General features: G+C 46.0%; 1 protein-coding gene across 4 annotated transcripts in view; it reads right to left on the reverse strand.

The window, feature by feature from the left end:
* Nucleotides 1-13,951: 13,951 nt before the first annotated feature.
* Nucleotides 13,952-21,692, reverse strand: part of PRDM2 (PR/SET domain 2) — a 52,697-nt gene continuing 44,956 nt past the window's right edge. For all 4 annotated transcript variants that reach the window (XM_053400527.1, XM_053400530.1, XM_053400529.1 and 1 more), the window contains 2 exons: nucleotides 16,063-20,467; nucleotides 13,952-15,252 (listed from right to left, as the gene is read on the reverse strand). In XM_053400527.1, coding sequence (XP_053256502.1) covers nucleotides 15,240-15,252; nucleotides 16,063-20,467 — 4,418 coding nt within the window. In that variant the 3' untranslated portion in view covers nucleotides 13,952-15,239. The remainder of the gene's footprint in view (nucleotides 15,253-16,062; nucleotides 20,468-21,692) is intronic.

A 21,692-nucleotide genomic window follows, 5' to 3' on the forward strand; every position in this document is an offset into this window, starting at 1 on the left:
GATTTTAAAAAGGAAAAGAAAGATGAGAGAAGAAACAAACCACAAGGAACCTTCTGTTCTGCCAAGGTTTTCTTCCCTTCTCCTTACGCACCCCTTAAATAATTTGTCCATGTTCTCTCCTGCATTGCAGGGAGTTTGACTAGATCAGGCGTCAGCAAACTTTTCCAGCAGGGGCCAGTCCACTGTCCCTCAGACCTTGTGGGGGGCCAGACTATATTTTGGAAAAAAATAATAATGAATCAATTCCTATGCCCCACAAATAATCCAGAGAGGCATTTTAAATAAAAGCACACATTCTACTCATGTAAAAACACACTGATTCCCGGACCGTTTGCGGGCCAGATTGAGAAGGTGATTGGGCTGGATCCGGCCCCCAGGCCTTAGTTTGCCTATCCATGGACTAGATGATACCTTGGGGTATCTTCCAATCTACAATTCTAGGGTTCTTTGCTCAGCCTTTTTCAGGGCCAAATGAAGGCTTCCATCCTGCCCCACTGGGTTTATTCATATTCAGAGGGCCTAGTGCCACCACTAGGCTTATTATCTTATTAAATGTTTCTGTTTGCTTTCATCAGACCTGTTTTGTAATATACATGGTAGATGATGTTATAAGAATTGCAGGGATGATCAATGTGATTTGGGCGCTTAGGAAAAGCAGTTTGAGATGTGGTGGGTTAATGTCTTTGACTTTAGGCAAGGGATGAGCCAGTCTTTTGGGGTGGGGTCTGAGCATGCAGCCAATGATGGATTCTACACCCACAACACACCAACCAGGGCAGGGACCCACCCCCATTTGGCACCCTTGAAAGCACATGAAGCAAAATGCAATCCCATACATGAGAATTTCACCCAAATGTTCCCTCTCCTTAGATAATGCTCAAGGGCAGTTTCTTTTCCCATAAATTGATGGAGAACATTGGAGGAAAACAGCAACACAGCACCAGAGATGAGGGAGGAATTTGCTTTTGTTTGCATTTTAATGGAATAGCACTTAATCTGCACTTCTTGAGCCAATCTGCAAACTGAAACACAGCTATCTTTCAACATTCACACCTCCAGATTTTGCAGTGCCTTTCTCCAACCAGCCAATGTGTACAGAAATATACATGTCTGGGGAAAGTCTGCATAAAAACGCAAATGTCAGTGAAAATAAGATACAAAAATGCATTATATTGGGGAAATTGCTTGGAAAAATGGGTATTAGTCAAAACTGCATACAAATGTGTTTATTGGGAGAAATTTGGACCAAAATGCTGATTAATTTTCATGAGGGTTAAAACAAATCTGAAATTGTTAGATAACTGAAGTTAAAAAGTTTTAAAAATTGAGAAATAAAACTGAAATTGACAATTATTATTTTTTGATTCAGAACTCTCCAGAACTCAGTTCCAGCACCTCTCAGGTGGACACCATTGCCATGATAAGAGAACAAGGTTCATGGTGAGTTTTGGCACCTCTTTTTCTAGAAAAATAGCACTGGTGAAACCTTATGGTTGCAAAGAGTTTTATGCTTCAAGATAAACACTAGTCAGACTCAGACTCAATGGTCTGAAGAACTTACCGCCCTTTCCACATCATAATCAACAATCTTGCTTGGAACCATGAAGGCAGCGGTTCCCAAACTTTGTTCTCCACAGACCACTTGAAAATTGCTGAGGGTTTTTGAAGTCCACTTAGTGGGGGTTTTTTCTGCCTGATTTAGCAATAGTAACACTCTGTGCTAGGCATTGTATGATTTTAAATGATTCCCCACCCCCAATTCAAATTGTCATGCCGTAAAATACTAAGAAGCAATAAAAATACAATTAAATATGAACATTCAAGTGCCTCTTCCAGCGTCACTTCAAGTCCATCGCTCTCACCTTTGTTCCCATCTTCTCTCTCTCCCCTCCCCTTCTCCTTCCTCTTCCTCTCCCTTCCTCTCTTTCTGGCTGCTAATCCTCTCCACTCCATTCAAGTTGCCTCTTCTTTCTTCCTCTCTTCCAATGTCTTTCACATTGCTAATCCTCTCTGCAACTGCCTCCCCCAGTCACTTCCAGTACCAGGTTCTAAAAATGGCAAAGCAGCTTGCTGGCTCTGCCGTTCTTTAGAGACACACCACATAGAATCACAGAAGCATAGAGTTGGAAGAGGGACCCTAAGGGTCATATAATCCAGCCCCCTGCAATGCAGGAACCACAGCTCTGACAGACGGCCACACAACCTCTGTTCACATACCTGCAATGAAGGAGGGTTCACTGCCTTCCCCGGACAACCTGGATGAAGTTAATGGACCCCTTATGTCCATGTACCATAGTTCAGGTCCTACTCTATATGAATGCATAATAATAGTACAGTGGTACCTCGGGTTAAGAACTTAATTCGTTCTGGAGGTCTGTTCTTAACCTGAGGTACCACTTTAGCTAATGGGACCTCCCGCTGCCGCCACGCCACCACCATGCAATTTCTGTTCTCATCCTGAAGCAAAGTTCTTAACTTGAGGTACTATTTCTGGGTTAGCGGAGTCTGTAACATGAAGCGTCTGTAACCTGAAGCGTCTGTGACCCAAAGTACCACTGTATTGTTTTTAATATTCGGTTGGAAGCCTCCCAGAGTGGCTGGGAGTTAGACTCCACTAACCCAGAAATAGTGCTTCAGGTTAAGAACTTTGCTTCAGGATGAGAACAGAAATTGTGCTCCGGCAGCGCAGCAGCAGCAGGAGGCCCCATTAGCTAAAGTGGTGCTTCAGGTTAAGAACAGTTTCAGGTTAAGAATGGACCTCCGGAACGAATTAAGTACTTAACCTGAGGTACCACTGCACAGCAACAGACATTAAAAACTTCCCCTTCGGGTATACAGGACCGAGGCCATTTAGGGCTTTAAAGGTCAGCACCAACACTTTGAATTGTGCTTGGAAATGTACTGTATATGTTTAAACTTGTTTTGACGGTCTATTTTAATCTCTTTGGATGGTGGACTATGCTTACTGTTAATGAGAAGTGAGTCCCGCTTCCCCTCCCTTTTAATTTTCTTATAATTGCAATAACTTTAAAAGAGAGAGAGATCCCAGGGTAAGTTGGAATGAGAGGTTTCAGAAGTGTTAATACTGCCTACTGGAGAGCTCTCTTGTCTTTTCGGAGCCTCTGCATGTTAGCTACCTCTTTTCTGCTTACTGCTGACAGGAGACAAAGCACCCTTTGCCACAGGCAAGGGGATTTTTCTGTCTCTCTCTGAAAGTCCAAAATACTCTGCACTTCATTACGTCCATTCAGATCATGCTGTGCTGAGTGACTGGCTGGTCATTGCAAAGCAAATTTGTTTGGGTTGGTACTTTGAAGGCAGGCAGGGAATGGGGGAAGCAATGTATGGCTGCCAGACAGAGGCCATATTCACAACATGCATTTAACTTTAAGCAGTCATGGCTTCTCCCAAAGAATCCTGGGAGCTGTAGTTTGTTAAGGGTGCTGAGAGTTGTTAGGAGTCTCCTATTCTCCTCCAAAAAAAAAAAAAAAAAAATGCCGACAAAGGTTCGTATAGTTAAAGCTGTGGTTTTCCCAGTAGTGATGTATGGAAGTGAGAGCTGGACCATAAAGAAGGCTGATCGCCAAAGAATTGATGCTTTTGAATGATGGTGCTGGAGGAGACTCTTGAGAGTCCCATGGAGTGCAAGAAGATCAAACGTATCCATCCTTAAGGAAATCAGCCCTGAGTGCTCACTGGAAGGACAGATCCTGAAGCTGAGGCTCCAATACTTTGGCCACCTCATGAGAAGAGAAGACTCCCTGGAAAAGACACTGGTGTTGGGAAAGATGGAGGGCACAAGGAGAAGGGGACGACAGAGGATGAGATGGTTGGACAGTGTTCTCGAAGCTACCAGCATGAGTTTGACCAAACTGCGGGAGGCAGTGGAAGACAGGAGTGCCTGGCGTCCTCTGGTCCATGGGGTCAAAAAGAGTCGGACACGACTACACGACTAAACAACAACAAATTCTCCTCAAAGAGCTATAATTCCAAGAGGGGTTTAACAATCAATCCCTCTTCACAGAGAGCTCTGGGTTTTATCTGAGATATTTTGTTTGTCCTGCATTTACATAGTTTTTTGGAAACTTGATTGAATGCTATTGTTTGTTCTTTTATTTTTAATGTAAAACATTTAGAGATTTAAAATTATATAAGGTGATATAACAATGATATAAATGAACAAATAGCCATGAAGTCTACATGCTCTGTCCTAGGGATGGGCTGAACATATAATTTAGTCCCACTTGAGTCTTGCTGGTACTCAATCATAGGTCTGTACCCTTCTCCTTGTGTGTGGATTTCTTGGGTGGGGGGGGGGAATGCATAAAAAGCCAGCATTCAAACTATATGCACCAGATCCTATCAGTTTTCTAAATTCTGTAAAACCCATTTGCATTTCCTTTCCTCTTCAATCCTGATGACTAGAAACATACTGCTTTGAAAATTAAAGCCTCATGTTCTCAATATTCCATATTATGTCCTGAAGTGGGTCCTGAAGAGCCAGTGTGGTGTAGTGGTTAAGAGCAGTAGACTCGTAATCTGGTGAACCAGGTTCGCTTCCCCGCTCCTCCACATGCAGCTGCTGGGTGACCTTGGGCCAGTCACACTTCTTTGAAGTCTCTCAGCCCCACTCACCTCACAGAGTGTTTGTTGTGGGGGAGGAAGGGAAAGGAGAATGTTAGCCGCTTTGAGACTCCTTAGGGTAGTGATAAAGCGGGATATCAAATCCAAACTCTTCTTCTTCTTCTTCTTCTAATTAGACCCCATTCTGGGTGTTAGTCTCATCCTTATAGACTTCCTGGTTCAGGCTTCTGCATAGCCTACAGCTGAATAGATGAATACAGACATTTGGAGGAGGGTAAAACTAATAATCTACCATTAGAGAAGTTGTTAAGATTCTCAACTGGCGTTTGGAGGCAGGAAAGGGTTGCATGAGAGCTAATAGATTTAATCCAGAATTGTTGGAGGGCAAGAGGGAGAACAGACTCTGGGATAGAAATTCAACCTCTTTTGGATGGCCCAGTAGCACCATTGAAGAATGAAGTTCATAGCTTGAGGATTCAACCTTATATCAGGGTGCACAGGTGGCAGTGGTAACCAGGAAAACCTTTCCCAGGAGAAGCCCGTATGCCAACTGCATCTGTTCCTGAGCTGGCCAGAGCTTCTAAATAGCCTCGGCCCAGTATACAGGAGTGTCCAGCTCCGAGGGCCATCTGGTGGCTCCCTCACTATGAGAAGTGAAGCTACAGGGAACCAGGCAGAGGGCCTTCTCGGTAGTGGCACCCCCCTGTGGAATGCCCTCCCATCAGATGTCAAGGAAGATGTCAAGGAAACAACTATCGGATTTTTAGAAGACATCTGAAGGTAGCCCTGTTTAGGCGAATTTTTAATGTTTGATTACTTTATTATTATTATAATTAATATTCTGTTGGGAGCTGCCCAGAGTGGCTGAGGAAACACAGCCAGATGGGCGGGGGTATAAACAATAAATAATAATAATAATAATAATAATAATAATAATAATAATAATAATAATTAATAATTACATGCCTTGGTTACTTCTAGGCTGGATCATCACAATGCATTATGCTTTTGAGCAATGTACAGAAACGCTGGCTGGGACAGAATGAGGCTTCAATGGTGCCGAGGGGAACTTGCCTTAGGAATCACATTGCAATGGGGTGGGGAAATGATTCAGCCTGAGGGCTGCATTGCCTCGTGGGAAACTAAGGGGTGGGTGGGAGCAGAGGCAGAAGTGGGTAGAGAAATGTATGTGCCTCTTACCGTAGCAGTTCATGTATTGCAGGGATTCCACCCAACGCAGAAATTTCACATATCTCCCCAAGCAAGCCAGAGGACTTATTATTGCAGTTTAAGAGCACACTCCATCCAGGCATTCAAGGACGGCAAGGAGCATGGCTGGTAAGGGGTGTGACTTGTGGGAAAGGGGCCTGGTCTAGGAGGGTCTGTGTTTGGGAAGAGCCTGAGGTTACCTACTCCTGCATTACAGCATAAGGAACATATGAAGCAACCTTATGCAATCACACCATGGGGTCCATCTATCTCTGTACGGACTGTCAGCAGCTCTCTAGGGATCTCCCAGCCATATCTGGAGAGGTCAAAGAGTTGACTTCCTTTGGTGATGATCCTGGTGACAGCAACCCCACTGCCCAAGGGGAGTGTACCAGGCAGCAGCCAGGAGTTGGTTGGGTCAGGGAAACCAGCAACACAAGGTCCAGAGGTTCTGGGCTTAGGCACTGATAACACCCAGGGTGACCCTGTTGAGCATCCTCCAAGCCAGATCCTCACCTCCCCAAGGAATTATTCCACTTTATGCCAAGGGCCTCACACTCCCCTAGTCTCTGCATGAATAGTGTAGCACAAACAATGGGAAATGGGAGGGTAGGGGTGACCAATGAGAGTAGGAGCCAGGCTAGGGGACTGCCTCTTTAAGCCTCACCACTCTTCAGGATGGGGCGGAGCCTGCCAAGGGCGGCCTGACACAAAAGGGAGAAAAGGCCTCTGTTGAGTAAGATACCATTGGAGCTATCCATGGTCCTGAAATGAAGGCTGCTGCAGCCACCATCACCCACACTATAAGCTGTCTTCTGGCATTTGTCCTTATCACAGCTAGGGCAGAGCAGCATCTATGAGCTTTTTCCCTCTTTGCTCCTGCAGCTTAAATTTATTTTGCTTTGCAAAAAGTGCTTCATCATCTGCCTCAGACCTACTAATATCCCTTAATGAGTTGGTAAGCAGCCACAGAGCCTAAATATTCCCTCCCCAAACTTCCCATCCTCACTAACATTTCTGAAGCCTTTGCCAGCAGACCTACCACCCCACATCCCACTCTCCTCTGAAACAAGTCCCTCAGTCCTCACATGTTATCCTTTTCCTTGTTTTGGAGCACAACTCAGCACAAACCAGACTGACATTGCCACCCAACCACCCTAATAGAGACCAGCATGTCTGTTTAATGTTGTCTCATATTAGAGCAATGAGATAGCATCCGTGTAGTTTGTGGTGAGGCCTCCATACATTGTTGGAGGACAACTCTTATAGTCACTGATCATTGTCCATACTGGATGGCGCTTGTGGGAGTGAGATAGGCTCCTGGGATGGGTTCGCAACACAGGAAGTTGCCTTGCACTGATTCAAACCCTTGGTCCGTTTTTAGCTCAGTATTGGCTGCCCCAGCTGCCCCAGGCTTTCCTTTTTTTAGGCATGGGGCTACACAAGCCTACCTGGAGAAAGCAGGGATTGGACCTGGGACCTCCTGCATGCAAAGCAGATGCAGAACTCCAGCAATATCTGGAGTGTTACAGGTGCCTTGATGTAGTCGTGGCACCTTTTTGCTCTTTGCCATGAGCAAAAGAAGCATTTCCTATCATATCCCTGACAGGTGTCTACAACGTTCTACAACATGAAGAAGAAGAAGAAGAAGAAGAAGAAGAAGAAGTAGAAGGGTTTCAAATTCTTCACCAGGATTTCAAACCACCCCCTTCAATCCACCTCTCCAAGCAGCCACCTAACACGATGTGTCCCGCAAGGGATGCCATTTCTCAGTGACGTCACCAGTGCTCTGAAAACATTGCCACACCCCAAAACGACCATTTCAGATGCTTTGGCCCTCCTCTTACCTGCCTCCAGAAGTTGGCACTGATGCCCAAAGACTTGTGAAAAGGTGACTGGGCAAACCACAGGGCCAGAGGTCATAGCTGAAGTCTCCATAACTTTGACAGGGTCTCCTGGATTAGTCATATGCAGGAAGACACTTCAACCTTGGAAGTCTGTCTCCTCCTTTATCACACCCCGTTAAGTGAAGAACGCAGTGAGATGGGAGCAGGCTGAGCACTGAAGATCTGGCTCTGAGGCTGCTCCAAGGGAGCTAGGCTCCTTTTCAAAAGACACTTTCTGCAATTGGTAAAGCGCTCTCTTCTCTGGCGCAGCCCGTTTCAGAAAGTCTTCTTTTGAAGCCTGTCAAATCAAGTGCTTCCTTGCAGAGGATTCCAAACGTTTCCCGAAATGCACCATCGCACACACGCACACCCCTTCATACATGTGCTCAGGAAGATGTTAGCAAACATTGAGGCACCAAGCCTTCTAAGCTTGCAAATCTCAACTCTTTCCCCCGTTGTTTAAAGTCTCTGGTTTTTGGTTTCTGAAGAGGGCGACGCTCTTCCCAGCTTTCGCAAGGAACCAGGATCATCTATCACTCTGTCAGGCTCCCAATGCTCCGGGAATTGTCGACGAGGCAAGAATATTTCGGTAAGGTGTCCAGCGATTTGAGGCAGGCCCCGATCCAAAGCTGCTGGACACACACCTCTCTGACTGCCACTGCTACCACCACTGCTTGCCTCTTTGCTCCCACCAGCTCATCTTCTTCTCTGCCACCCCCCTCCTCGGCTGCAGTTGTGCCACTTGACAGCACGCAAGCGTCCACTGATGGCACAGTCCAGTCTGCTGCCTGGCATCGGTTTGTGGTTCGTGCCTCCACTCAAAATCTCCTCTCCCTCCCTCCCAATCTGAAACAGAGAAGCAGGAGGAGCTTCCGAGTGTTGCCTTTGCATCTGCTGCAGTCTTTTCTCCTCCCCCCCCCCCACCACTTACATCCCACTCCAACTCGGCAATGAAAAAAAGAGAAAGCTCTTCTGGAAAAAGATGGAAACAGCAGGCTCAAGATAAAGGGACCCATTTCAAGCGCCTGCCTCCCCCCACCTCTGTGTTCAGCAAGGATGAAATGATAATGAAGAGGAATGAAGAGGACCAGAGGATGTGTCTCCCCTAGAATATAACCCTCAAGGAAATGATAGAGCCCTGCTTTTTAAAGAATTGGGGGATCATAGAATTGTAGAATTGGAAGGGACCTCTGATGGTCATCTAGTTCAACCCACTGCAATGCAGGAATCTCCAGCCTCTACAAGCCAGACAAAATTATGCACCTAATGGATGTTACTGCATATTCTAGACCCTGGCCATCTCCCTCCCTCTGTGCTGATTTTTTAAGCGTAAGCTCCATGCAGGCAGAGACCATTGTACAATAGAAGCAGCTCTTCATGCAATCCAAAATTAATGTGTAGAATGCTGTGTCAGAAGTGAGTTTTCTACCCCTGAGCTATGGCCTTTTCCTACAGTATAATAACATTCCAGAGAGGCACTGTGCCTCAGCGTCGACAGTACTGCACTAGATGGGACTAATCATGGAATCGTACAATGGTAGAGTTGAAAGGGACCCCAAGGGTCATCTAGTCCAACCCCCAGAAATGTGTGAATCTCAACTAGATCATAGATGACAGATGGCCATCCAACCTTTGCTTAAATACCTCCATGCTCTGACTCAGTATAAGGCAAGTTTCCTATGCTCCTGCACACACTTCTGCTAATGATAAAACTTACTTCCCAAGTTTTCTTATGGTGAAACATCTTATACATTAAAATTCCATGCTGTATAGGTTTTTCCATTCTCCCACATCACATTGATCAGGAAGGCCTGACCCCCCTCTTCAGGCTTTTGTTTTATACACAAAAGTCAGGAGCCGGGACACACATAGGCTTGGCCTGGATCAGTACAGTGGTACCTCGGGTTACATATGCTTCAGGTTACAGACGCTTCAGGTTACAGACTCCGCTAACCCAGAAATAGTACCTCGGGTTAAGAACTTTGCTTCAGGATGAGAACAGAAATCGCGCAGCATCAGTGCGGCAGCAGTGGGATGCCCCATTAGCTAAAGTGGTGCTTCAGGTTAAGAACGGACCTCCGGAACAAATTAAGTGCTTAACCCAAGGTACCACTGTATTACCCCGAACAGACGTTAGGCCCACAGGCCTGGGAGCCTAGGTATTTGAAGTTTCAAAAAACATTTGGGGGTGGCGCACTCTCTCCCCCTACACACTTTGTGTCCATGCGCATGGATCAGCTTAGACCATGTGCATCTGTGTGTGTGCTTTTCAGCCAGAGAGGAGCATTCCCTTGAGGGATGCTTTCCAGGAGCTACATGCAGGCAGCAAGCAATAGTGGGCAAAGCAATGGGCAGAACTCTTACCTTTCCAACCACACACAAACAATCTCCCTCCCTCCAGGCAAACAAGAAGCATTTCCCCAGTTCAAGGGCACATTCCAGCCAGGCAAAAGTACCCAACCAAGGTGCAGAGCGTAGAAGAAGAGAGTTTTGCCTTGAAAAGGGCTTGGTCTTAGGACAGCCCTGCTGGCCAGAGGTCTGCACTGAGTTTTCAGGTCTGAAATTTTCCATTTAGACAATGGCACCTGCAGATTATTATTCCCACTCCCTCTCAGCAAGGTCATTTCCATTACAGGACTACATACCTCTTTTCAGTCTAACTCTGGGGTGGAAATAGGTGTGTCTTCCCCCATTTCAGTTCTAAAAATTCACCATGCACGTACATGTTTTCCCATCAATTGAGTTTTGTTTGCTACAAAAAAGGGAGTGTGATACCACAAGGTGGTGCTGTTGCTTGGCTCCTCTCAGCTGAGAGGCAGTCACAGCCATCCCAGCTGCTCTGCTGGATCAGAGGAAGTAGCAAGGATCCATCTAGTTTACCAAGAAAACCACTTGATTTCTTTAAATCTACATTGCAAATAATAAACATAAGCATGTATGAAAACAGCTATCTTATAAATCTAGCATGGTGGAAAGTGAGACTGTAAAACCTTGGAGGGTTTTTATCCATTTGTCTTCCAAGCTGAAACCAGATGCTCCCTTAATTATTGAACCACATGCAGAGATCTGAATTTTCTTTTGGGCAGAAAATGAGTTGTGGGGTTTTTTATGGCTTAAGGAAATATTGTTGCAAAAGACGGTAAGAGAAAATGCTTTCTGCAGTTGCAAAGCTAGGTCATTTGGAGAGTAGCTAACTTGGCATTCCCATGGCGTACTCCCCTTTCTGTCATCAGCCACAAGAGGGGAACGTGCTCACGTTGCTCATAGTCCTCCCTCCTCCCCAGGCTACTGGAAAACTCTGGGGCTGGCCGCCCTTCGAAGTGGTAGGCTGGCTACAGGCTCGGCAGGAACTGCACCCCACTACTTCCTGCTTGCGAAGGAAGCGGTATTGGACGAAGGCCTGGAGCCCCATGATAGAAAATCTGCTTTGTAAGCAGATCTGATGGTCAATTCCTGGCATCTTCTGATAGGCATGGGAAGGAACGCTCCTTGAAGCCCTGGAGAGCTGCTGCCAGCCAATACTGAGCAAGATGAACCAATGATGACTTGGCAGAAGGGAGCTGCCTGCATCTTCGTTTCATAACAGAGCAATGCCTTCCCATCATCTTCCTGCTCTCCCTCTAATCTAGCCTTGCACACAACCTCCTGCAGAATGCTAGAGGATTCAGGCATTGTCGAGGGATCCCTGGCATGTAATCAAATGCTTGCAAAAAGGATTCTAACAAAATGCACACGCAGGAGTCAAGACGGTGCCCTCCATAAGTGAGGGGCAGATGGGGCTTGCCAACCTGAGAACGTAGCCCATCAAAGAGGACAACTCTGATCCAAAACATCTGCTGTCTTGTGGGGCGTCTTCCTGGAGAGGGCTAAGAAGCAAACCACAAAGTCAGAGTGGTCCCCCTAAGGCAGTTGGATGGCGCCTTGTACGCCTCCTTCCGGCAACTCCTGCAGCTAAGCTGGTGCCAAATGTATTGCTCTGCTTTCCTTTGGACCACATTAGGGTGGCTGAGAAGGGAGTCTTGTCATCTGGGCAGCCCAGGATCTCCACATGCACTGCCCAGGCTTGCTGTTAGGAAAACATTCTTTAAGAAACAGATAAAAGTTCCTGGAAGCTTTAAAGAGGGTTCCAGAATTTTCTTTAGTGTGTAGGAGTGGCACTCTAGGCTTGATTAGCGTCAGCTGGAGGTGCAAATAAAGGAAGTTGCAGATTGTAATTTCCACACGAGGAAAGCACATGCACACGCTGTCAGCACGCACGCTGACGAGGTTGGAAGTAAGACAATGTGTGCTGCTGATACTGTGAGTTTTGCTGTGTCAGGATTGAGAACTACTGGACTGAGATTATACTGTGCCGGAGAGATAAAACAGGAACGTAAACAGCTTGTATAGAATAGTAACAGAAATGCTTGTGCAACCGATCAAGCAATAAAGAAGCTCTTGACTGTGAATTTGAGTATGACTCCTGTTCTTGTCCTCTGCTTCCGGGGAAAACTCTGCTACAAACATTAAGAAGCGGTTTTACCGAGGTGCCACCACACAAGCAGAAAAGTGCAGCCGAAGTGTGTGAGCGGTAACCTCAAATACTTGCACCCTGGGGAGGTCACTTTGGTGCTGCTAACACAGCAGTTTGACTTCAACCCCCCCCCCCCGAGTTGTATTCCATTCTTTTGAGACAGACGGATGCCAACAGTTCCCAAACGGCCATGGCTGGGACCTTTGGCTTGGAAGAGGACTTTTTCTGTGGCTGCTCCTTCCCTATGGAGTCCTCCCCACATTGACATATTGAGACCTTTTTTGTTGTCTGTCTTCTGCTGTGTGCTGAAACTACACCCCTTTATCCGGGCTTTCAATGCTTAAGATATTTTGCTTTGCGGGACCCACCTCTTTCGGCGACCTCCATTATTCATAATGGTCTCGCTTGTTTTTAGAATTGTCACCATTTCATTCATATTTTTTTTATTACTACACGGTTATTTCCATTTCTTTTATTTGTAAAAAAATATTTATATGCCGTTATTCATAAAAAAAAAATCAGAGCATTTTACAACAATAAAACCAAAAAGTATAAACCATGTGAAAAAGTTAAAATCAGCTAACCGATGTGGAAAGATGTGTATTCTTAATTGCCTGCATACAAGCCTAATAATAATAATAATAAATAATAAATTTTATTTATATCCCGCCCTCCCCAGCCGAAGCCGGGCTCAGGGCAGCTAACAACACTAAAATAGTGCAACATTCTAAAAACATTATAAAAATTAATTAAAATCAAATTGATGGCAACCATAAGCTAAAGTTCTGTAAAGATTGCCAAAGGAGGAAGTCAGGCTGTGCCCTGACCAAAGGCCTGGTGGAACAGCTCTGTCTTGCAGGCCCTGCGGAAAGATGTCAGGTCCCGCAGGGCCCTAGTCTCTTGTGACAGAGCGTTCCACCAGATTGGAGCCACAGCCGAAAAAGCCCTGGCTCTGGTTGAGGCCAGCCTAACCTCTCTGTGGCCTGGGACCTTCAGGATGTTTTTATTTGAAGACCGTAAGTTCCTCTGTGGGACATACCAGGAGAGGCGGTCCCGTAGGTCCTAATGGAACAGATGAGTTTTCAGCAGACGTCTGAAAGTTGAAATAGAAAGCATTCGATGAATCTCTGCTGCCACAGCAGAATATTCCACAATACTGGGCCAATGATACTAAAAGCTTGGTTTCTTGTTGTCAAATGAGCCTCACCAACTCAGGGAACAGGCAGAAGCGTTTCTGCAGATGATCTCACTCATCAACTCGGGATAGAAGGGCTGAGGGAGTCCCTAAGGTACGCTGGAATTAAATTGTTCAGGAGTCTGCAAATTAATACAAATTATATCATTGCAAGCCATCCCGGGACCTTATGGTGAAGGGTTAGTAAGAAAGCATACTCCAACAACATATGGAATAGCTACAGCAAGAGATTTCAATTTCATTTGGAAAGTTCTCTCTCTCTCAAACACACACACTTTACCTATCTTCTGTATTTTAAATATCTCCAAAGATGCCATGTTTAAAAGCAATGACAACCTCCCTTTTCTTGTATGGCAAATTGGAAATTTTAATGTTCTCATTAGAATAGCCTTTATATCTCTCTTCAAAAAAAAAAAAGTGAAAAAAGTGGGGGAAAAACCTACAGAACAGCAAACTTTAATACAGGAACAGTCTCCAGATTAACAACACCCTTTCCACCCTCTGCAACAAAATTAATGTAAAATATAAATCACATATAATACAGCTGAAGTGTCCAAAAAAGAATTTAAATAATTTTAAATATTTTATTTTTTTCCAAACTTGCTACAAATTCTTTATACAATAGTTTGATGCAGAAGTCCCCATAAAATGGAAAAAAAATGTAACAACAAAAAAGGGAATGATAGTGAAAGAGAAAGCGTTAAAGTGGCACAACTTCACCAAACAATATTAAAACTACAAATTTTAAGAGGTAGATTACTTTTGAAGTCAAGAACAAATAAGATTTTTTTTAAAAAACAAACAAACGGGGTGCACAAACAAAGCTAACTGCTCCCCTCCCCCCAGTTGTGAAAAAAAACAAAAACAAAACAAAACAAAGCTGTATTTCCAGGAAATTAATAATAATAATCTTGATTTACAACTAGGAAAAATTTGTAGCTCTTGTTATTAGATACAGATAAGTCAGCCAATTGTGTATTTAGTTGTGCTATACAGTTTTGTATGGCAAACAAGTCATTCACGATAAAACTGGGTGACTTCCACGTTGGACGAGATTTCAGGTATGGATGCCAGTAGGGCTTGACAGGCAAAACCTTCCTTCCGCCCCTTCTAGAGATACCTCTCCTTTCCTCTTCCCATGTATAAAGAAGACTGGTGAAAGCAACATCAACGTCCAAACCTGTGCCCACCGGTTCAGAAACAAAAGAAAAGTCTTGGGAAGTGAGTGCAGGTGCCAAGAAGGAGGGGAAAGGCATCTCCCTTCTCCCCGTAAAGTTTTTTCATCCTGGCTGATATAAAACAAAGGCTTTGAGATACTCGACGTGCAAGCAAAAAGGATTTCGAGTGCAGTTAACGTTTTGTCATCCCTGAATATATGGGGAGCTTCTGGTGAGGACCTGGCTTTGCATAAGTTTTGGCGGCACCATCTCTTATTATCTACCTTTATTTTCCCATGCTTTTCCATCGGATAAAAAGCGAAGTAGAAGCATGAGCTATGGACTCTGTGGCAGGACTGACTCCAGTTCAGTTCGATCCATGTCCTTTTTTGAAATGAAACCGAAGCTGGGGGGAGAAGGACAAACCATGCACCCTACTGCTTTCCTTGCAGCTGATAATTCCTTGAGCCTGGTTGGTGCATACCGATTCTCAACCCCGGTGTGAGCACGCTGGCAAGCCAATCGTCTACCCAGTGGGGGGTCAAAGTTGTTTCAGGTTGGAGCTTTCAAGCTTGGAGTATTGGGGCCTCCACAGTCGTCCCTCTCTTAAGATGAGCATGCAACTGCTCAAGCTCTTCGGTAAGGAAATTTCATTTACAATTCAGAGATTCTTTGTGGTTGTCTGTTTCATTGTGTCACAGGAGGTTCCTATGTGGCAAGAAACAGTGGGGAGAAAGGAAGATTAACAAAATGGAACAGGAGAGGAAGGAGATATATATATATATATATATATATATATATATATATATATATATATATATATATATATGTTTAACTAGCTAGCTCTGACATGTGACAAAGTTAAGAAAACCCACATAGGTGGTGGTGATGGAAGGAGAGAAATAGGATCACTGGAAACTACTTTAAAAAGCAAATTTGTGTGGTTAGCTTGTTGAAAGTGTATTCTTATTTCTCAATTTGCTAGATAAAGATCTTGGGTAATCTCTTGGCTGAATTCTGTGGGAGGGGCAGAGTTTGGGGTTAGTGTTAGTTAGAACACCACGCTCTAACCAGCTGGTGGTGCTGATAACACCAAGATTACAAGGTTGATCCTTGTTTGGGACAGCAGCATAGTTTGCAGGGGGTTAAACTAGATGATCCTCAGGGTCCCTTTCCAACTCTACAATTCTGTGATTCTATGTCCCATAACAAGCCAGTTTCCCCCAAAGCATTTCAAAGCACCAGCTCCATGTGACGCACGTTGCAGTACTACCAAGCTCATCTGTTGCTAGAGACTACAACTCCCATAATCCCTGGCCCCGCTGGCTGGAGCTGATGGGAACTGGAATCCAACAACAGCCAGAGGGCTAGAGGTCTCCAACACTGTTTTAAAGCCCAAAGGGACTGCTTCATAGTGCAATCTAAAGCATTTCTTAAAGCATCACTGGATTCAGCGGGGTTTACACCATCTCAAGTGTGCTTGACAACAGCAAGATCCGCCACAGCAGAGAAACTCACCTGAAATCTTTCAGCTCTTGCCGTGTGCTGGTTTCTTCCCTCTTGCTGCTCTCTGGGGCATCGGAGCTGCTTGCCTGCTGCACACTCCGGGTGACAGGCCCGCCAACCCTCTCTCTCGACTTCATGCTGAATCTGTCCGCCTTTTTCTTGTTTGCCACAGCTGACTTGCTGGCCAAGGCCACTTTGCTCCTCTGTATCCTGACATGCAACTTGCGGGACGCTTTGTTCGAGAGCCCGGGGGAGCTGCCCTTGGCCACCCCTTTCACTTTCTTGCCCTCTCCTGGAATCATCTTGGACATCCTTACGGGGCTGGTGTTCCTTGCTGCCGACAAGCTGCTCGGCTTTTTGGATTTAACGGGTGGCACAAATTTGATGTTTTGTTTCAGTTTGAAGGATGCAGATGGCAGCTGCAGTGGCAGGGGTCCAGAGCTCCGGGCTCGGGTCTTGCCTAGGTGAGCCTGCGTGCTTTGCATTTTGATCTCGGCGTCTGCTGTCCGTCGCCGATTGCTAGCTTTATCACCACTGGAAGAGGATGCCCCACTTTTCTTTTTAGAGTTCTTCTTAGAGGAATGGGAAATAGGCTTTTTGGGACAGCTGTAGGAAGCATGCTTGTTCAGACTCCCAATGTAGGTGAATTCCCGGTTGCAATAAGGGCAGATGTGAGTGCTGGGCTCCGCTGCGCTGTTCCTCAACTCTGCCTTCTGCTGAGATTTCTTCTTTTGCAAAATGGCTTTCTGGACAAGCTGGTTTTTCTTCTTTAATGCACTGATTTTGAGCTTGTTAGAGGACATCCGGCCCACCTCGACGCTAAAGTTGAGCCTCTTAGGCTGGCCCACGCGCCTGAACGCGTTGCTCGTGGGGCTGGGGAGGATGACACCATTTTTAGGGTGAACGGTCTGTTTTAACGGCACGGGGTTCTTCTTCGGTGTATACCGTTTTTTGTCGCTGGCGGAAGCGCAAGCTAAGATGTGCTTGTGCAGTTCAGGCATGTTGTCTACACTCTTCCCACACTTTGTGCAGCGAATGGCAGTGGTGAAGGTCTGTGGGATATTGTGGGTTGTGAAATTTGTGGCAGTGGCTCCAATCCCGTTAGGATTGCGGTGGTGATACTGGAATGGAGGGGGCTTAAAACTTGGGTAGTGCTGATTGAGGCCCATGCGGACATCTGGATCTTTTGACTTGACTCCAGAAGCCATTATTTTGATAGTTGTATAAAGCTCTTCAGAGGAGTCATTCAGCTCTTCCTCTTCTTCCTCCTCCTTAGAAGGTTCGGAGGAGTCTTCAGGCAGGAGCTGCATGTGTTCAGTCTTAGCCTTATTGGGATCTGTGAAGTTCTGCGGCCGGAGAGTCCCGCTTTCAAACTCGTGGTGTGTGCACTCTTTGTCCGGGTGGAGGTCCCGCTGGTGCTGCTGCAAATTGCATAGAAAAGCAAATTCTTTCTTGCAGACAGAGCACACAAAGATGTTCTCAACGCCATGGAGCAAGAAGCGGTGTTCTGACAAATCCGTTTTCTCTCGGAAGAGTTGGACACAGAACTCACATTTGAAGGGCCATTCTTCAGCATGAACAGATGAATGTTTGGTGAGATCTTTAATGGAAAGAAAAGGGGACTCACAAACATTGCACACAAAGCTCTTATTAAATGTCTCCTGGATGGTATTAGCTTCGCTGGAACTGTGTGGGTCTTCCCTTGGCTTTTGACACTCACTCTCCACCTCTTCTTGCTTAAAAGAGATAATAGGGACTGAGTTTTCTAGGTTATCGCCAGGGGAAAGGACAGAAGAGACCACTGAGAGTGGAGGTGGAGAAGGAGATGAGGATGACAGTGGCGAAGAAGAGGAGGAAGAAAAGGACGAGGAGGAGGAAGAGAGGTTGGGAGGTCCAGGGGAAGGACAACTAAGAGGTCCTACTGAAGGAACAGGAGACGTTGAGACCGTAGGGGAAAGGATTGGAAGAGGGGACTGAGCAGTGGTATTTGATAAGGGAGAAGGACATGAACTTGGAGTGATGCTTGTGGGCTCCTCTGGGAGCGGAGAGGGAACAGTAGGCAGGAGAGGTGGTGGTGGAGTGGGAACCTTTAACATAGGAGGGCAAGGTGGAGGGGAAGGAGAGTTTGTTGGAGTCAGGAGAGGCGGCACCTGACTTGAAGATGCAGTAGATGATGGCAGTAAAGGTGTCTCAGGAGAAGGGCACAGGGAACCTGACTCGACCACTGGTCCAGGGAGGCTAGCCCTGGACTCTGGCTCTGGATGCTCTTCTGTTTTGCAGGCACCCAGGCTTGGGTTCGTTTCAGCTGCAGGGTTTTCAGACGACGAATCAGTCCCGTTATATTCATTCATAAGCACTTTCTGCAGCATGGATGTGGTTGGCTTCTTCTTGACACCACTACATGCTGGTGGCGCCGAGTTACTCTCCTTGGCTTCAGTGTCACTGCATGCCTTTTTATGGACACTGAGATCTAACACCGATTCCCAGGGAGCCTGAGTCCTGTTCTTGCAGTTGGACCTTTGCTTCATGCTACTGGATAAGTCCAAAGGCTGCTGGTTGCACACATTGCCAAATGGAGGACTTGGCGTCCAGTCCTTTGATACTTTATACTCTTCCAAGCAAAGAGGGCTCATTGTCTCTTTTTCATCTCTCCCAGACAAACTCCATACAGGAGAATTGCTATGACTCTCTAGCTTAGCAATCTTTGAGCCCAGAGTTGCGTCATTCCAAACAGGTTTCGCCTCACCTGCTTTGCCAAAGTCTCGTAGAGCTGGGCTGTGTTGCGGTGAACTGGGAGGGGAACTGGTCCTTCGTTTGAACCTGCTGGAGGCGGCGGGCAGAAGAGGCGAAGATGTAGCTGTGAGTCCCAGTTTGGGGATTTCAGTTGAGGACGATGATGATGAGGGGGGAGACGGTGCTACCTTACTTCCATCCTGTGTCTGGAGAAGCTGTTTCAGCTTTGATGATAAATAAATATTTTTCTCTTTGGGGAAAGGCAAGTTATCGGCTGCTGATATAGTAAGAGGAATAGTCAAGGAACACAACGATGTGATTGGTTCTGGATCCATTTCAGTTTTTATCTTAGGCAGAAGAGGAGGACTTGCGGTCCTCCTCTTTTTGGGTTCGGTGCTTCCACTGACTGGTGACTCTTTCGGTACGTCAGTTAGGTGCACTGATGTAGCCTTTACACTTGGGGATATTTCCACCGTCACTGGACTAAGTAAACAGTTTATTCCATACAGTTCTGTCGAGCTGGATTCCACCTCTATCACTTCACAATTGCTTGTGCTACTGTTGGACTGAATCTTCCCATCAATGTAATAATTGAGATTTTCAGTTATATTGCTGGAAACATCCATAATGTACACATCATCTGCTTCTCCCTCCTCTTCGAGGTCTGTGCTTGCTACGTACACATTTGAGGACTGCTGGGTTTTCTCTGCTGGAAACTGGGGCTCCTCAGGTTTTCTCCTGACACCTTTAGGGATGAGATGGCGCTCATGGACCCTTCGCTGGTGCCTTCGCATATTGGTGTGGGTGCCAAAAACCTTCCTGCAATATTTGCATGGGTGCAGTTCTTTGGGTCCCTTGCTCTCTTCAAAGAGAACAGGATTTGGCATTTCGAGAGAAACTTTCTCAGTCTCCACAGCTACTAAGTCCTGCCTGCTGTTCGTTTCATCTTTAATACCATCTTCAGGAATTGTTTGGTTCTTGGCGCTGCCTTCCGACAGCTGGGCCGAAGCCAGCACTGGGAAGGGCTTCCTTTTCGGTCCGGCCTCATGGCGCCGCTCGTGCCTCCGCCGGTTAATCTGGGTGCCAAAAGCTTTGCCGCAATAGCGGCATTTGAAAGCGTGACTGATTGCCGAGATGTGGATATGCATATGGCGTTCAAGACCCTGCTTTGTGGTAAATTTCCTTTCACAATGCTGACATGGAAACATGAACGTACCGTGGATATTCCCATTAGATTCATCTCTCGCTTTGGGGAATTTCGCCACAGCCTTTTTCTTGGGGGAGCTTTCTGGCGAGTCTTCAGATATGCTGCTCTGCTCTTCCACAGATTCCAGCTTGTCTTCACATATGGGCATGGGTTCCATGTCAGGACTTCCTTTAGGGAAGCTGACATCTTCCTCTTCCTCCTCAGGTTCATCCTCTTCATCCTCCTCCTCCTCCTCTTCTTCCTCCCCTGTATCCTCCTCAGGGTCCTCCCCATCCTCTTCTGGCTCCTCCTCTAAAACATTCGAGCCACACGTTACTGCTTCCGGTTTGTCTTCAGGCACCGGATGGGGACCACTGACCGGACTGGGGATAACCAAGTTTGGAAGTGTGTCTTGATTTACCATCTCCTGGATCACAGCTGTCTGCTCCAGGGACAGCACTGCTGAAACAGAGGGAGTTTCATCCTCCTGTTTATGGCCTATAAAAGAAAAAGAAAAATTGGGGAGGAGGAATTAAAATGTATAGAACCTTTCCAAATGCATTTTCAATTTATTTTCTCCTTTGACTTTCAAGTCTGGCTTTAAAATAGGTTCCATCTTATAAAACGGGCAGGGAATTTTTTTTCAGCCCAAGTGCCACACTCACTTCTATTATTATTTATTACTATTATTTATCACATTTCTATCATGTCCCCTTCTCCCAACGGAGCTGAGTGTGGCAAACATCAAACTTTAAAACACTAAATAATAATAATAATTTTAAAAAGTATGAACCCAATGTGTTTTCAGATTTCCCCTGAAAGTCAGTAACAAGGGAGACAGACACACCTCAACAGGGAGGGCATTCCACCAATGGGGAACCCCAATGAGAAGGCCCTGCCATGGGCAGCAGCCAAAGGTGGAACAATCAAAAGGGCCTCCCCTGCAGATTGTAGGGCCAAAGACGGTTGATACTGGGGGAGTTGCTCCTTTAGGTTCTTTCTGTTTAATATGTCCTTGGGGGAGGGGGTTACCACCATCTCTTTCAAGGAAACAGGCATAAATCCCTACTGTAACAAGGCACTAATGACTCCCTGGATCAATCCAGCCAATCCGCTACTGCTAGATTTTATCAGCCATGATGTGTTTACCGAGTAGGCTCAGTCCTTATTGAGCTGTTTTGTTCCTGCCCCTTTAGAATTTCAGAGATTTTTGTTTTCTGTGGCGCTTGGGCTTGCTGATCAGAAGGTTGGCAGTTCGAATCCGTGCGATGGGGTGAGCTCCTGTTGCTCTGTCCCAGCTCCTGCCAACCTAGCAGTTTGAAAGCACACCAGTGCAAGTAAATATAGTAAATAGGTACCGCTGTGGCGGGAAGGTATATGGCGTTTCCATGCGCTCTGGTTTCCATCACAGTGTTCCATTGCACCAGAAGCGGTTTAGTCATGCTGGCCACAAGAGCCAGAAAGCTGTCTGTGGACAAACGCTGGCTCCCGTGGCCTGAAAGTGAGATGAGCACCACAACCCCATAATCGCCTTTGACTGGACTTAACTGTCCAGGGGTCCTTTACCTTTACTGATTCTAAATGGCCCCACTTGGCTACAATCTTAGTGGCAATCACAAGAGGATTACTATTAGAAGGAGGGACTGAAATTAACTCTGGGCGCTTCCAGGCTTTTGGTATTTTTCAGTGTGATTCAATACCAGCAAATTCAGGCTGCATCATT

The sequence above is a fragment of the Podarcis raffonei genome, chromosome 8 (assembly GCF_027172205.1).
Source record: "Podarcis raffonei isolate rPodRaf1 chromosome 8, rPodRaf1.pri, whole genome shotgun sequence".
Classification (NCBI taxonomy): domain Eukaryota; kingdom Metazoa; phylum Chordata; class Lepidosauria; order Squamata; family Lacertidae; genus Podarcis; species Podarcis raffonei.